At 54.1% G+C, this 16,283-nt stretch overlaps 1 protein-coding gene across 7 annotated transcripts in view; it reads left to right on the top strand.

Annotated features, from left to right (window-relative positions):
* Positions 1–16,283, top strand: part of KLHDC4 (kelch domain containing 4) — a 58,283-nt gene that overhangs the window by 33,184 nt on the left and 8,816 nt on the right. For all 7 annotated transcript variants that reach the window (XM_055078831.1, XM_028477563.1, XM_028477562.1 and 4 more), the window contains 5 exons: positions 6,961–7,120; positions 11,105–11,180; positions 14,145–14,353; positions 14,864–15,269; positions 15,893–16,131. In XM_055078831.1, coding sequence (XP_054934806.1) covers positions 6,961–7,120; positions 11,105–11,180; positions 14,145–14,353; positions 14,864–15,269; positions 15,893–16,131 — 1,090 coding nt within the window. The remainder of the gene's footprint in view (positions 1–6,960; positions 7,121–11,104; positions 11,181–14,144; positions 14,354–14,863; positions 15,270–15,892; positions 16,132–16,283) is intronic.

The following is a 16,283-nucleotide window of genomic DNA, read 5'->3' as shown; positions in this document are numbered from 1 at the left end:
TTTTCTTTGTATTTAATTTTTGATAGTTTGATTAATATGTGTCTTGGCGTGTTTCTCCTTGGGTTTATCCCCTGTATGGGACTCTGTGCTTCCTGGGCTTGATTAACTATTTCCTTTCCCATATTAGGGAAGTTTTCAACTATAATCTCTTCAAATATTTTCTCAGTCCCTTTCTTTTTCTCCTCTTCTTCTGGGACCCCTAATGTTGGTGGGGTTATTCCAATGTTGGTGCGTTGGTGAGTTGAGTGTTGTCCCAGAGATCTCTGAGACTGTCTTCAATTTTATTTTTTTAATAAATTTATTTTATTTTATTTATTTTTAGTTTTGGCTGTGTTGGGTCTTTGTTGTTGTGCGTGGGCTTTCTCTAGTTGCCGCACGCGGGGGCTACTCTTCGTTGCAGTGTGCAGGCTTCTCCTTGTGGCGGCTTCTCTTGTTGGGAGCATGGGCTCTAGGCGCACGGCCTTCAGCAGTTGTGGTACACGGGCTCAGTAGTTGTGGCTCGGGGGCTCTGGAGCGCAGGCTCAGTAGTTGTGGCACACGGGCTTAGTTGCTCCGCGGCATGTGGGATCTTCCCAGTCCAGGGCTTGAACCCGTGTCTCCTGCACTGGCAGGCAGATTCTTAACCACTGTGCCACCAGGGAAGCCCCCGTCCTCAATTCTTTTCATTCTTTTTTGTTTATTCTGCTCTGCAGTAGTTATTTCCACTATTTTATCTTCCAGGTCACTTATCCGTTCTTCTGCCTCAGTTATTCTGCTATTGATTCCTTTTGAGAGTTGTTAATTCCATTTATTGTGTTGTTCATCATTGTTTGTTTGCTCTTTAGTTCTTCTAGGTCCTTGTTAAACATTTCTTGTATTTTCTCCATTCTGTTTCCAAGATTTTGGATCATCTTTACTATCATTACTCTGAATTCTTTTTCAGGTAGACTGCCTATTTCCTCTTCATTTCTTTGGTCTGGTGGGTTTTTACCTTGCTCCTTCATCTGCTGTGTGTTTCTCTGTCTTCTCATTTTGCTTCACTTACTGTGTTTGGGGTCTCCTTTTCGCAGGCTGCACGTTCGTAGTTCCTTTTGATTTTGGTGTCTGCCCCCAGTGGCTGAGGTTGGTTCAGTGGGTTGTGTAGGCTTCCTGGTGGAGGGGACTGGTGCCTGTGTTCTGGTGGATGAGGCTGGACCTTGTCTTTCTCTCGGGCAGGTCTGCATCTGGTTGTGTGTTTTGGGGTGTCTGTGACCTTATGATTTTAGGCAGCCTCTCTGCTAATGTGTGGGGTTGTGTTCCTGTCTTGCTAGTTGTTTGGCATAGGTGTACAGCACTGTAGCTTGCTGGTTGTTGAGTGGAGCTGGGTCTTAGCGTTGAGATGGAGATCTCTGGGAGATTTTCGCCATTTGATATACGTGGAGTCGGGAGGTCTCTGGTGGACCAATGTCCTGACCTAGGCTCTCCCACCTCAGAGGCACAGGCCTGACACCGGGCTGGAGCACCAAGACCGTGTCAGCCACACGGCTCACAATAAAAGGGAGAAAAAAAGGAAAGAAAGAAAAATAAATAAAATAAAATAAAGTTATTAAAATAAAAAATAATTATTAAAAATTAAAAAGTAATTTAAAAAAAGAAAGAAGAGAGCAACCAAACCAAAAAAAAAATCCACCACTGATAACAAGCGCTAAAATCTGTACTAAACAAACCCCCCAAAAAATCCGACAGAGAAAACCCTAGGATAAATGGTAAAAGCAAAGCTATACAGAGAAAATCACACACAGAAGCATACACACACACATCCCCAAAAAGAGAAAAAGGAAAAAAATACCAATATCGTGGCTCCCAAAGCGCACCTCCTCAGTTTTGGGATGATTCGCTGTCTATTCAGGTGTTCCACAGAGGCAGGTACATCAAGTTGACTGTGGAGATTTAATCCGCTGCTCCTGAGGCTGCCGGGAGAGATTTCCCTTTCTTTTCTTTGTTCGCACAGCTCCCGGGGTTCAGCTGTGGATCTGGCCCCGCCTCTGCGTGAAGGTCCCCTGAGGGCATCTGTTCCCGCTCAGACAGGACGGGGTTAAAGGAGCAGCTGATTAAGGGGCTCTGAATCGCTCAGGCCGGGACGAGGGAGGGGTATGGAATGCGGGGCGAGCCTGGGGCGGCAGAGGCCAGCGTGACGTTGCACCAGCCTGAGGCGCGCCGTGCGTTCTCCCGGGGAATCTGTCCCTGGATCCCGGGACCCCGGCAGTGGCGGGCTGCACAGGCTCCCGGCGGGGGGGGGGGAGGTGTGGAGAGTGACCTGTGCTCGCACACAGGCTCCCTGGTGGCTGCAGCAGTGGCCTTAGCGTCTGATGCCCGTCTCTGGGGTCCGCGCTGATAGCCGCGGCTCGCGCCTGTCTCTGGAGCTCGTTTAGGCGGTGCTCTGAACCCCCTCTCCTCGCGCACCAGGAAACAATGGTCTCTTGCCTCCTAGGCAGTTCCAGACTTCTCCCGGACTCCCTCCCGGCTAGCCGTGGCGCCCCCGGCGGGTGAGCAGACGAGCCTCTCGGGCTGGTGAGTGCCGGGCGGCACCGATCCTCTGCGGGAATCTCTCCGCTTTGCCCTCTGCACCCTGTTGCTGCGCTCTCGTCCGCGGCTCCGAAGCTTCCCCCCGCCGTCCCCCGTCTCCGCCAGTGAAGGGGCTTCTAGTGTGTGGAAGCTTTTCCTCTTTCACGGCTCCCTCCCACTGGTGCAGGTCCCGTCCGTATTCTTTTGTCTCTGTTTTTTCTTTTTCCTTTTACGCTACCCAGGTACGTGGGGAGTTTCTTGCCTTTGGGGAGGTCTGAGGTCTTCTGCCAGTGTTCAGTAGGTGTTCTGTGGGAGTTGTTCCACATGTCGATGTATTTCTGATGTATATGTGGGGAGGAAGGCTATCTCCACGTCTTACTCTTCCGCCATCTTGAAGATCTCCCAGGGTATAATTCTTAAGTGCTTTGGGAGATTTTTAAAGTCGAATTCAAATTAAACAAGGAATGATTGTGTATCCTTAAAGGCATAATCTGGGTATAATAGTGCTTAAATTTCATGTTTCGTCACAAAGTTCACCAAGTGGTTTTTACAGAATTCACTTAAAAACCAAGCTATTGGGAGGGTAGGTTATTATCTCAAGTTAAAGGTGAGGAAACCAAGGTAACTATTAAGTAGTAGAACTTGTCCTCGACCAAAGATGGCGGATGTTCACACAGTTACTCCCATATTCTGTCGTGCTGCGCCCCCGGCTCCCTGCCTGGTCCATCTCCTGCCCCTGGTAACGTCTCCTGCTCCTGGTTTGTCTCTTGCCTGCACCCTGGTTTTCTGTCCTGGTCCGTCTCCTGCCCATGGTCCATTTCCTGACCTGCAGGTGTTTGGTTTCTTGCCATTTTAGAGAAGAGAGCCTGCTCTGTTTTTTAAAATTCATATTTAAAGGATTGTTGTTTACATTTAAAACCCTTTACAAAGCAAATAATTGTTTGCCATTGCAGACACGGGGGTTCGTGAGACGTCAGTGTGTTAATTCAGCACCTGTTGTGTGTGGGACAGTGAGTGGGGTCTCCACAGGCTCTTCTCCTGACACTCACAGGTTACAGAATGAGTCAGGTTTTACAGTGGTTGTAACTTGGAACCATTTCAAACTCAGAATGTTTTTCAAAGCTGTTATCTGTTACTTTGTTTAAAATTATTTCTTGGGCTTCCCTGGTGGCGCAGCGGTTGCGCGTCCGCCTGCCGATGCAGGGGAACCGGCTTCGCGCCCCGGTCTGGGAGGATCCCACGTGAAATAATAAGAAACATTAGACTGAAAAACAAAAAGGTAAGGTTTTTTGTTTTTGTTTTTTTTTTCAAAGCTGTCTTGTTTCCAGAATAAGGTTTATTTCAGGAAAAGGATTATTCCAGAATCTTCAATAAAGAAAAAATTTGGCTATTCCATAAGAGAATGGTTCTTAACAGATACTCGTGGAACTCATATTAAAACAAGCCCAGCAATAAAAACTTACTTTTGAAAGTTTTTTTTAAATATTACAACATGTAGGAACCCTAAATATATTCCAGTTCAATTCATTCATTTTGCTTATGAGAAAACTGAAGTTCAAAGAGTGTCTTTCTATTATTTTATTTGTCAAATAAATATAATTATACCATGATTATTAAATTTTTTAGAAGACTGAAAATATTACATAAATTTTAAAGCACTATACAAATATAAGGTATATTGTTATTACTATCTATAATTAGAAATAAACATATAAATAGCTTGAGGGTGGTCAAATTGAAAAAGCACATGAAAAAGTACTTAAGAGATTTGCACTTCCAGCAAAGATAGAATTGTAGGGGCCAATTTATCCTCCGACCTGAAACAACCGAAAACAGAAAAATATGTGAAACAACAGTTTTTTAAGACCTGGCAATCAGGCAATGAGAGATGAGAAATGAAAGACAGCTGTCCCAGCTTACTGCTCTGAAAGATTTTTCTAGATCACATCACAATGAGCTGGAACATAGCAGAAACCAGCAGACTTCCTGAGTTGAGGACACAGAGATGAGAGTCTGAGAAGAGCAAAGCAGCTATTCCACACAGCAAAGTATGGGATGAAATTAACAGCAAAATTAGATATTACCGATGCAAAAATTAGTAAAGTTAAAGCCATACCAATAGAAATGACCAACATGAAACATAGAGAAAAGAATCCAACAAAAATTTAAAATGAACAGAGCAGCAGTGAGCTGAGGGAAAACTTCAAGGGGCCTCATACTTGTGAAATTGGAGACCCAGAAGTAAAAGAGAGTGAGAGGAGGATAGAAAAAAAATATTTAAAGAGTGAATGGCCAAGTTTTTTTCCAAATTTGATAAAAATCTATAAGCCAGCGGATCCAAAAAAAAAAAAACTAAACAAACCTCAAGCACAAGAAAATAAATAAATAAATAACTACACCAAGACATATCATAATCACATTGCTCAAAACCAGTGATATTCAAAAAAATTTTGAAAAGAACCAGAGGAAAAAAAATACTGCATTTGGAGAACAAAAATAAAATTAGTATCAGATTTCTCTTCAGAGGGGAGAAAAGTGAGGAGAAACATCTTCACAGTACTGAACAAAAAAAAAGGTCAACCTACATTTGCATACCTATCAAAAATATCTTTCAAAGATGATGACTAGGGCTTTCCTGGTGGCGCAGCGGTTGCGCGTCCGCCTGCCGATGCAGGGGAACCGGCTTCGCGCCCCGGTCTGGGAGGATCCCACGTGCCGCGGAGCGGCTGGGCCCGTGAGCCGTGGCCGCTGAGCCTGCGCGTCCGGAGCCTGTCCTCCGCAACGGGAGAGGCCACAGCAGAGGGAGGCCCGCATACCACAAAACAAAACAAAACAAAAAAAAAAATTATTTCTTATGAAGTATTTCAAACATATAGAAAAGTTGAAGTTCCTCAAACAGATATCTGTGTGGTCACCATCCATATTAAACAAAGTACAGTTTGACCTTTAAAACCCAGTGACAGTTGTTATTTACCCTCCGTGCAGAATAGAATTTTTTTTCCCTGGAAATTTGCAACGTGAAATCTGAGAAAACTGTGGAATGTGGTGAAGTCTTTTAAAAAGTGTGCCCCTGGGGGGCTTCCCTGGTGGCGCAGTGGTTGGGAGTCCGCCTGCCGGTGTAGGGGGCGCGGGTTCGTGCCCCGGTCCGGGAGGATCCCACGTGCCGCGGAGCGGCTGGGCCCGTGGGCCATGGCAGCTGGGCCTGCGCGTTCGGAGCCTGTGCTCCGCGACGGGAGAGGCCACGGCAGTGAGAAGCCCTGCCGGTGTAGGGGGCGCGGGTTCGTGCCCCGGTCCGGGAGGATCCCACGTGCCGCGGAGCGGCTGGGCCCGTGGGCCATGGCAGCTGGGCCTGCGCGTTCGGAGCCTGTGCTCCGCGACGGGAGAGGCCATGGCAGTGAGAAGCCCGCGTACGGCAAAAAAAAAAAAAAAAAAAAAGTGCCCCTGGTTCGTCAGTTCATCTATTAAAAGCCCTCGTCCCACGGGAGGATGTGTTTGGTGGCGAGTTCACGTGGCTCATCCTGTGCCCAGTGCCCTGCTTTGGACAGCATTCCGGGGGAGCCCAGTGACCTGCGCGTTGGCTGCAGGGCGCCGGACTTGGGTGATCCGAGTGCAGCAGGAGAGTCAGGAATCATGTCTGACTGGTGGGGCTGCTCGCTCCTTCCGTGCGTCCATGCTTGCTTCCTGCGAACGTCGGGCCCAGCTCTCCGTGTGGAGTAGCTGGGGAGCATCTCTCATTCTTCCGTGTAATTCTGGCCCAAGGCCCCTTGGCTTTGCCCATGGCCACCTGTGAAATTCCCGTCAGGACACACGGTTGCCTCTGTGTCTCTGGCAGAACCGCTGCTTTCCTCACGCACGTGCTCCCTCCTCAAGGCCCCATCTCTGTTCTGAGTCCTTTGCCACTGAAGTCCCAGGAACACTGAGCAGGGCAGGGCCGCTGTGCCTCTTGGAATGCCTCAGCCATGTCCTCTTGGCTTTTTCTCGGCCTTGTGGGTCCAGGAGTCCCCCTCTCTCAGTTTCAGGAATGCTTTGCCCCATCTCTGCCCAGCCTGGGGTCTCCACGGCCCTTGCCAAGCTGTCATATCTCCCTTCTGAGTCTGCAGGGTATTGGTACATAGTTCATTGTCCCGCCTAAAGTTACACGTACGGAAAAGTAGTGTAGTTTGCGAGACTGTGCTTGCATGAACTGTGTAAGGATGTATGGCGTCGCTTTCAGAATGAAAAGACTTTCGGATCCAGGCATGTTACGGTGCTTCTCTGGGCCAGCGTTTTTTCTAGCTTTAAATGCAAACTCACATATGCTTGCTGTCCTTTCCCATGAATTTAAACTTTAATTAAACCAATAACTGAGTACCTGTGGTAGCAGATGTACCTTTATTTTAAATCAAGTTCACTTTTTCCTGTCACCGCCGTTTTGTTTGTGTTCCTGTATTATAACAGAGATTACATCTATTACAATGACCTGTATGCCTTCAACCTGGACGCCTTCACGTGGAGCAGGCTGTCCCCGTCCGGGACGGGGCCCACACCCAGGTCAGGCTGCCAGCTGACCGTCACCGCCCAGGGCAGCCTCGTCCTCTACGGGGGCTACTCGAAACAGGTAAGACGCGCGGGTGGGATGCAGGGTGACTTCTGTCTGCTGCCTTTCAGTTTCACCAGCGATGAAAACTTCAAATAATAGTTCATTAGAGTGATATGAACAGTCCTTTCTGTTGAATGAGAAACGGACAGAGGTGGTGTTGATGTGCTCCTGTGTGAACACACCAACGTTCTTTACAGCCACGTTGCGTTCTCACCCACGTGCCCCCGAAACGCGCCGCGTCAACGATGGCTGTGGCAGCGAGGTGCCCCGGCCGCCTCTTCCACCTGCCACTCCCCCCTCGGCCAGCGGCCAGCCTTGTTCTGGGAAGGGAAACGGCCTTGGCGTTTACGGTTGTGACCTGCCTGCGGCGTGGCTAGACGCGTGACAGTTGGCGGGGCCCCGCGAAACAGGCGGCTGCCACCAGAAGCTGCGCACGGCGCCCAGAACTGATGCTGTGTCCCAGTAGTTGCTCCTCAGAGCAAAACAGGATGCTGGACGGCAAGCCCTCGTTAAGCTGGTGCCACTTCAATCCGAGCGGCGCCCCAGTCCCCGGTGCTGCTTTTCTGCAGCCGCTCGGGCAGCCGGGCGACGGTGCGAGTCCCTTTAGTTCAGGGGCCCCTCCCGCCAGGCCTTCGGCGTCCGAGGGCAGCGAGAAGCTGCTCTGTTGGCGCTCACGGGGGATTTACCAGAGTTGGTGAAAGACGTGGGTGTGATGCTGGGCTGCTCCTGGGTGCGGACGCCCTGCACAGCAGCAGCACGGTGTTGTGACCCTCGGTGCACGTCTCTCTCACGTGGCTTCGGCTTCCACGAATGCTGTATATGAGAAAGAAATTCGCGAGCAGTGGAAGGAATGCTCTGTCACGGGCACACGCCCGAGTCACTGCTCCGTGGCGTTAACGTCCACTCCCCCGGGGAGGAGCTGGGACCCCGTGCAGAGCCCTGCGCGCCCCGGGGGAAGTTTGACAGCTCCGGAGGTTCCCGCACGTTCCGTGTGCGAGGAGAGCGAGAGTCTGGCCAGTGTGACGCGCGTTACCGGAAGGACGGCGCAGGCCACGGGGGGAGGGACTAGCGCACGAGCCCCTCATCACCCCTGTCAGGAAGGGGAGGTGGAGTGGGAGTTACACGCTTTGCGGGGAGCCCGCGGCTGCAGCCTCCTTGCCTCCCCAGCCCCGGGCTCGGCCACGCCGGCCACCGCGGAAGCCGTGGCCCCAGGCGGGCAGAGCGGCGTCCTCAGGGAGGGCTCTGGCGTACAGGCCTCGGGGGGTGTATTGAAATGTGACAGCATGAAAGTTCCCCTCAGCTCGTTGGTTCTACGGAAGGATGGTTGCTGTCGGCGGAGCAGTGCCGTGGATGCCAGCAGGTGCAGGAGGACAAGGGGCTGAGAGGGGAGGGCCGGAGCCCGGCCGTGATCAAGTTTGTAACACAAGCAGACGGCACTGAATGTGCCGCCGGCGGGCAAGGCCTCGTGTGGATTTATTTTTATTTTTTAAAATTTATTTATTTTATTTATTTATTTTTGGCTGCGTTGGGTTTTCGTTGCTGTGCACGGGCTTTCTCTAGTTGCGGCGAGCGGGGGCTACTCTTCGTTGCGGTGCACGGGCTTCTCATTGCGGTGGCTTCTCTTGTGGAGCACAGGCTCTAGGCGCCCGGACTTCAGTAGTTGTGGCACGTGGGCTCTAGAGCGCAGGCTCAGTAGTTGTGGCGCACGCGCTTAGTTGCTCCACGGTGGGATTTTCCCAGACCGGGGCTCGAACCCGTGTCCCCTGCGTTGGCAGGCTAACTCTTAACCGCTGCACCACCAGGGAAGCCCTTCGTGTGGATTTAGTTCCTGAGAGTGCTGGGCTTTTGGCCTGGAAGGGTGGGCATGGCAGTGGCAGCCACTTACCCTGCTCGCCTGCTGGAAAAGAGGAATATGCAGTCTCAGTAACTGTCTGTGATGTGCAGAGATTGCATCACTTGAATTGTGCACGTGTTTCCAGAGGAGAACAGGAGAGGCATGCACCTAGCTCTCCTTTCCTAGAGACAGCTGCTTCCCACGCGTGCCTGACGTTGACCCTCCTTGGTTCTAGGACAGTCAGGTCACATGTCTGGCCCACGGACAATTGGATTGTTTGTTTTCCAAAAGGAAAATAGGTTTTCCCCCCTTACAGTAAACACAATACATACTCGTTAGTTAAAACAAAATGAATTATGCACACGTATTCCCTGGCTCTGTCGGCTGACGGAACAAAACACCACCACCCAGCAGCTGTCAGAATACCTTGTGCCCAGATCTTGGATTCTAGGACCATCTCCACGAAGTAACCAGGGCTTCTCGGGGAAGTAGCCGATTCTGGAACTGGGGCAAGAAGTGTGCAAGGTGCTCCTGGAGCTTCTTGTAGTGCCAGAGCCCGAGGAAGCGCGTGGAAGAAGCCTGCGCTGATGGGACGCATCAGCGGCTGGGGAGGCGACTGAAAGGGTTCCCGGTGGACTGGGCTGGAACTCGGAGCAACAGAGTAGTGAAGTCGTGTTGGACTGCAGCGCACAGGGGCCCAGACACCCACGAGCCCACGCGGTCGCAAACCAGTGACCGAATCGATTAAACGCACGGGGCAAAGACACAACGCTCTGTGCAGCAGTCCACACAAAGGTGGACCCTCCACCCTCTAGGAGGTGGCGCGCGACCCCCTCCTTAAGAGGGGGCTGCGCAGACTGGCGCTCTTCCAAGGAGGACAGGCTGGAAAGTTGGGGCGGGGCAGTAACTCGACAGTGGAGAAACCTGAGAAACACACCTCAGCCAGGTGAGCAAGGTCCCCGTCGGCAGGGATGGGTCTCGGTGACAGCACGCACCCTTGATGGGATGTGATGGGAAGGACACTTGCCCTCTGGGATCCGCCACCCTAACCCACAGCCCTGTCCGATTGTGAGAACAGTGTCAGACGAGTCCCGGTAGAGGGGACCCTAGAAAACACCCGACTGGCCCTCGGTGTCACCAAAAACCAGGCAAGTCTGAGCAACCCTCACGGCTCAAGAGGCCTAAGGATCCATGACGACTCCATGTAACGTGGGTCCTGGGACAGGAAAAGGACATTAGGGAAAACTAAGGAAATGTGAATAAACTGTGGGCTTCAGTTAATAGTCGTTCGTCAGTATGGGTTCATTAATTGTGGCAGATGTACCACACTAATGTAAGATGTTAACAATAAGGGGAGACGGTGCAGCGTGCATGGGCACTCTCAGTACCATCTTCTCCATTTTTCTGTAAACGTGAAACTATGCTGAAGTTAGAAGTTTATTAAAAATAGGGAGTTGGAGGACAAAGACGAAGTTCAAATTGCTTGCCGCTCTCCTCATGCCACTGAGGAGAGCTGTTTTTCCAGGTCGCTCTCTAGACCCTTCTGCACTGAGGTAGACGGTGCAGCGTGAGGACTGGGGTGCTGCTCGGAGAGTAGAGGGTGTGCTCTGCCCAGGGTCATGCCTCGCTTGAAGCAGCAGACCGCGGTGGAAGTGGGCTGTGCTGTCTGCAGCTCAGGAGGGCTCTCTAAATGGCTGTGCTGTCCGCAGCTCAGGAGGGCTCTCTAAATGGCTGTGCTGTCTGCAGCTCAGGAAGGCTCTCTAAATGGCTGTGCTGGCTTCCGCGCAGAGCGTTGGTTCGATCCTTGCTCCGAAGCTCGAATCCCATGATTGGGACAGCGATGGGAATTGAGGGCACAGGGGTTGGAGATGGAGGGTGGCTGTGTAATGATAGGAGGGTCCCTGCGGTGACCCCACCCATCCAGAGCAGGGCTCTGCTCGGAGCCACAGGAAGCTCTGAGAGGAGGGCTCTGGGGTGTCCCCAGCCTGTGGTCATTTATTCTGTCCGTTCAGATGCGGTCTGGTTGGAACCTGTTGTGTTTCAGATTTTGAGGCTGGTCTGAAGGCTAGCGTGTCACCTCCATGGAAAACGGGACCACGAGCTTGGGGGGCCTTGCGTGGCTTGGCACAGCACGTGGCATTTGTCACGGCTCCGTTTTCCTTTTGCAGAGAGTCAAGAAAGACGTGGACAGAGGTACCCAGCACTCCGACATGTTCCTGCTGAAGGCTGAGGAGGGAAGAGAAGGTACACGCGCCGTGCAGGTGACAGACCACGCGGGTGGTGTGTGTGTCGCCGTGGAAAGCGGGCGGAGGGTCGCGGGGCTGGTGGGGCACTCCATGAACAGCCCCCGTGTCCCCTCTGGGGCGTTGAGGACGCACTGAGTTAGAAACACAGGTGATGTCAGTCCATCCACAGCTCCTTTTTTGGGGGCGGGGCCACGGCATCTGTGTCATCTCTCAATTGTTCTTGCTCAATGTTAGGACGTAGACTTTTGGAATGCATCTCGTGGGGTTGAAATGCCCACTGTTTTTTTTTTTTTTATTTGAAGTATAGTTAATGTACAATGTTGGGTTAGTTTCAGGTGTACAGCAAAGTGATTCAGTCGTACGTACGTGTATATGTTGTTTTTCAGGTTCTTTTCCCTTATAGGTTATTATAAAATATCGATTAGAGTTCCCTGTGCTATAGAGAAGGTCTTTGTTAATTATTTTATATATAGTAGTGTGTACCTGTTAATCCCATACTCCTAATTTGTCCCTCCCTGCTTCTCCCCTTTGGTAAGCATAAATTTGTTTTCTTTGTCTGTGAGTCTATTTCTCTTGTGAATAAGTTCATTTGCATCATCTTTTTAGATTCCACAGATAAGTGATCTCATATGGTGTTTGTCTTTCTCTGTCTGACTTCACTTAGTATGATAATCTCTAGGTCCCTCCATGTTGCTGCACATGGCATTGTTTTATTCTCTGTCACGGCTGAGTGATATTCCATTGTGTGTGCGCGTGTGTATACACACGCACACACACACACCCTACCTCACGTCTCCTGTATCCGTCCCTCTGTGTATGTGTGTATACACACACGCGCACACACACACACCCTACCTCACGTCTCCTGTATCCGTCCCTCTGTGTGTGTGTGTATACACACACGCGCACACACACACCCTACCTCACGTCTCCTGTATCCGTCCCTCTGTGTGTGTACGTCTGTATACACACACGCGCACACACGCGCACACGCGGACACCCCTACCTCACATCTCCTGTATCCGTCCCTCTGTGTGTGTGTGTATACACACACGCGCACACACACACCCTACCTCACGTCTCCTGTATCCGTCCCTCTGTGTGTGTGTGTATACACACACGCGCACACACACACCCTACCTCACGTCTCCTGTATCCGTCCCTCTGTGTGTGTGTGTATACACACACGCGCACACACACACCCTACCTCACGTCTCCTGTATCCGTCCCTCTGTGTGTGTGTATACACACACGCGCACACACACACACCCTACCTCACGTCTCCTGTATCCGTCCCTCTGTGTGTGTACGTGTGTATACACACACACACGCGCACACACACACCTTACCTCACGTCTCCTGTATCCATCCCTCTGTGTGTGTGTATACACACACGCGCACACACACACCCTACCTCACGTCTCCTGTATCCGTCCCTCTGTGTGTGTGTGTATACACACACGCGCACACACACACCCTACCTCACGTCCCTCCCCTGTATCCGTCTCTCTGTGTGTGTGTGTGTGTATACACACACACGCGCACACACACACCCTACCTCACGTCTCCTGTATCTGTCCCTCTGTGTGTGTACGTGTGTATACACACACGCGCGCGCACACACACACACACACCCCTACCTCACATCTCCTGTATCCGTCCCTCTGTGTGTGTACGTGTGTATACACACACACACACACACCCTACCTCACATCTCCTGTATCCATCCCTCTGTGTATGTGTGTATACACACACGCGCACACACACACACCCTACCTCACATCTCCTGTATCCGTCCCTCTGTGTGTACGTGTGTATACACACACGCGCGCGCACACACACACACACACACCCCTACCTCACATCTCCTGTATCCGTCCCTCTGTGTGTGTACGTGTGTATACACACACACACACACACCCTACCTCACATCTCCTGTATCCGTCCCTCTGTGGGCGGCGCCGCGGTGGCTGCCCAGCGCTCACTTTAAAGCTCAGAAGTCGGGAGGCGGTTAGTTTGTATGGTGCACGTGATGGGAGAGGGGCCCGAGCGGATGGGGCCCGTCTGGCCCTGGCTGCCCCTTGGCCCCTGTGAGACCCGTCTCCGTAAGACGAGGGGCCTGCTGGGCCAGGACCGTTTCCTCTTGCCGCTGTGACGTTCTTCAAGCGGAGGCTGCAGAAACGTCACGTACAAGGCGTTTCTCAGGTCCCAGCCACGCCAAATTGCGGTGACTGACGTTTAGAGCCCCTGTTACCTGTCAGCGCACTTGAAGTTGAAAGTGGACTGTGTTCTAGGCAGCGGGACCCAGGCCTCGTGCTCAGCCCCGCGTCCGGCCGTCAGGTCCTCGGTGCGTCCTGAGACGCATCCGGCACAGCCGGGAAGGCGACCTCCCCCAGCCACGTGCAGGGCACGCTGATGCTTTTTCTCTTCTCTTCCTTAGACATTAAGATGCTGGTTGTTGTGAGTGACCTTGTGGCCCATTAATGCATGCCGCTAGGGCTGCGCCTCCAGGGAAGGCTTGCTGTTGGCTGCTTCTCTCTCTCTCTTTTTAGTCCCGGTTCCTTTTTCTGGACTCGTTGGGAAGACTTCCCCATGTTTTGTGCCAGGCCACATCTTGAGGGTTGCTGCGTAAACATGGCGCCCGCCGAGAGGGAAGGACCAGAGTGTGTGGCCCACGGGAGGTTCCGGGGGTGTCTGTGACCAGAGGGCCCCGCGCGAGGGCACAGTGTACGGGATCCCCCGGAGCTGGTGCGCCCGCCTCTACCTCACCCCTGCCTTCACATCACAGCTGCACGGCGCCCCGGGGCAAGTGTTGGGAGGGTGTGTGGACGGGTTCCCTACCTCAGTGCGGACTGACCCCTGAGGAGGAGGCGTGGCCTCCAGGGTGTGCCGGACCCGCAGGCACAGAACGACGGCCATGGCATTCTGCAGGCCCCCCGTCCCCATTTCCTCTCCTCATCAGGCAGGTGGGCCTGGACTCGGGTCAACCCTTCCGGAGCCAAGCCCACCCCAAGGTCCGGCTTCTCGGTGGCTGTGGCCCCGAACCATCAGACGCTGCTGTTTGGGGGTGTGTGTGATGAGGAGGAGGAGGAGAGCCTGGAGGGCCACTTCCTCAACGACCTGCACTTCTACGACCCCGTCAGGAACCGCTGGCTCGTGGGGCGGCTGAAGGTAGCGTGGGCCCCAGACCTGCAGCCAGCGCAGGGCCTGCCAGGCTGTCACCTCCGTCGGTGATGCCCAGGGCCTCCCCGGTCCCTCTGTTTGTGAGGCTCTGTGGAGCTGCCACCATCTTTGCTGTCACCGTAAGCAGGGACCAGGTCGCCTCTGCCCCTGCCGCTGGCACCAGCCTGAGAGACGCGGCACAGTGGCTGCTCTCCCGGGACTGACATCCCTGGGGGCTTCGTCAGGTCAGGGACCTCAGAAGCAGGGCCGTGTGGCCAGAGGAGGGCGGGTGGTCCGCTCTGTGGCAAAGGCTGGCTCCGGCTGAAGCGCCTTGGCGCCTCTGAGGGGAGTCGGGCGGCGTGTGAGGGCTGGTGTCTGCCGCCCGTCCCCGAGAGGTCACGCCAGGCACGGGCGGGGCGCTCCCCGGGGTGAGCCCCCGCAAGTGGGTGGGGGTCCTCTGGCCATCGCGTGCTCACTGCCCCCCTTCCTGAGTCGCGCTGCCTGGCTCTTTATCAACAGGGGCCGAAGGTGGAGAAGAAGAGGCGCAGGCGGGGCAGAAAAGGGGAGCCCAGGGGTGCCAGCAAGCAGGAGATGAAGGGGACCGGGGCCCAGGAGCCCCTGCTGGTGGTCAGAGAGCTGGTGGCAGAGGACGGGACCGTGTTCACCATCCAGCAGGGGCTCGCTGCCCTGGGCCCGGCAGGACAGCCTGCGTCCGACGACGACGACGACGGCCCCGGCGAGGCGGGGGTCCCCGCGGTGGAGCCCAGCCCCCGCTCCAGCGCCATGCTGGCCGTGAAGCACGGGCGCCTCTACCTCTATGGGGGCATGTTTGAGGCTGGCGACCGCCAGGTCACCCTCAGCGACTTGTACTGCCTCGACCTTCACAAGATGGAGGAGTGGAGGGTCTTGATGGAGATGGATCCAGGTGAGGGGGGTGGCACCCCTGGAGTTGCCTCGGGAGCCCCCAACTAGTCTGCCCTGCGCCCGCAGAGAGTACCGCACGGCTCTGCCCCCTCCCGCCCCCGTGCCCTCAGTCCAGGGCCATGTCTGTGCGCGGCCATCCCTGCGGGGGGCCCGGGGGAGGGAGCGGGCACACCCCGACACCGCTCGTGAGCCTGGGGCCCGCCCCGGCAAAGCGGGCTGGACGCATGTTTTCCCCGCGGTGCGCGTGTGTGCCCGGGAGCAGACAAGCGGCCCGCCCGTCTCCGCTGCCGTGTTGCACCACGGGCTGCGCTGGACTCGGTCGCTGCTCAGTCCTTGGGTCTGAGGCTGAAATCCCTTAAAATCCGCTCGTCTGGGCGCACGCCCCGAGCGGCTGTGCGAGACGACCGCTGTCTTGGAGCGCAGCTTCTCACTGCCCGTCTCTGCCTTGACGTGTGGGCACGCGGTGTTTGCCGTGAGCTCCAGACGTGCTGGGGGCGGGGCCCCCGCACTCACATCCGCGTGTCCGGGCAGAAGGTGGGCTCCCGGGGGCGGCCGCGGCTCGCCTGCAGTTTCCCCGGTGCCCTGGTCGTGTTGACACTCTGTGGTTTTCGCTTTTGCTTAAAGAATCTCAGGAGTGGCTGGAGGAGACGGACTCGGAGGAGGACAGCGATGCGGCCACGGGCGCCGAGGACGGCGGGGAGGATGAGGAGGACAAGGACAGCGGCGAGGAGGCCGGGGGCGAGTGTGCCCTGGGGCCGCGTGCGGCCACAGCCGGAGCTGAGAAGGAGCAGCCTCGGGGCCGGCCCGCATCCCCAGGGCTCACAGCTCAGGGCACCTCTCCGCCGGAGCCCTCATTTTTATCGGTATGAGGGAACGTAAAGTTTTACCAAGTGTCTGTTCAAATTTGACTTGGCTGTGTAAGTGTGCTCCTGAGGCCGGCTGAAGTGTTGTGTTTTGTTTTTTTTTTTTTTTTTTTTGCGGTACGCGGGCCTCTCCCCGCTGTGGCCCCTCCCGT

The sequence above is a fragment of the Physeter macrocephalus genome, chromosome 17 (assembly GCF_002837175.3).
Source record: "Physeter macrocephalus isolate SW-GA chromosome 17, ASM283717v5, whole genome shotgun sequence".
Taxonomy (NCBI): Eukaryota; Metazoa; Chordata; class Mammalia; order Artiodactyla; family Physeteridae; genus Physeter; species Physeter macrocephalus.
The sequence above is the reverse complement of the archived record's forward strand: the minus strand, read 5'-3'. Positions and strand labels throughout refer to the sequence as shown.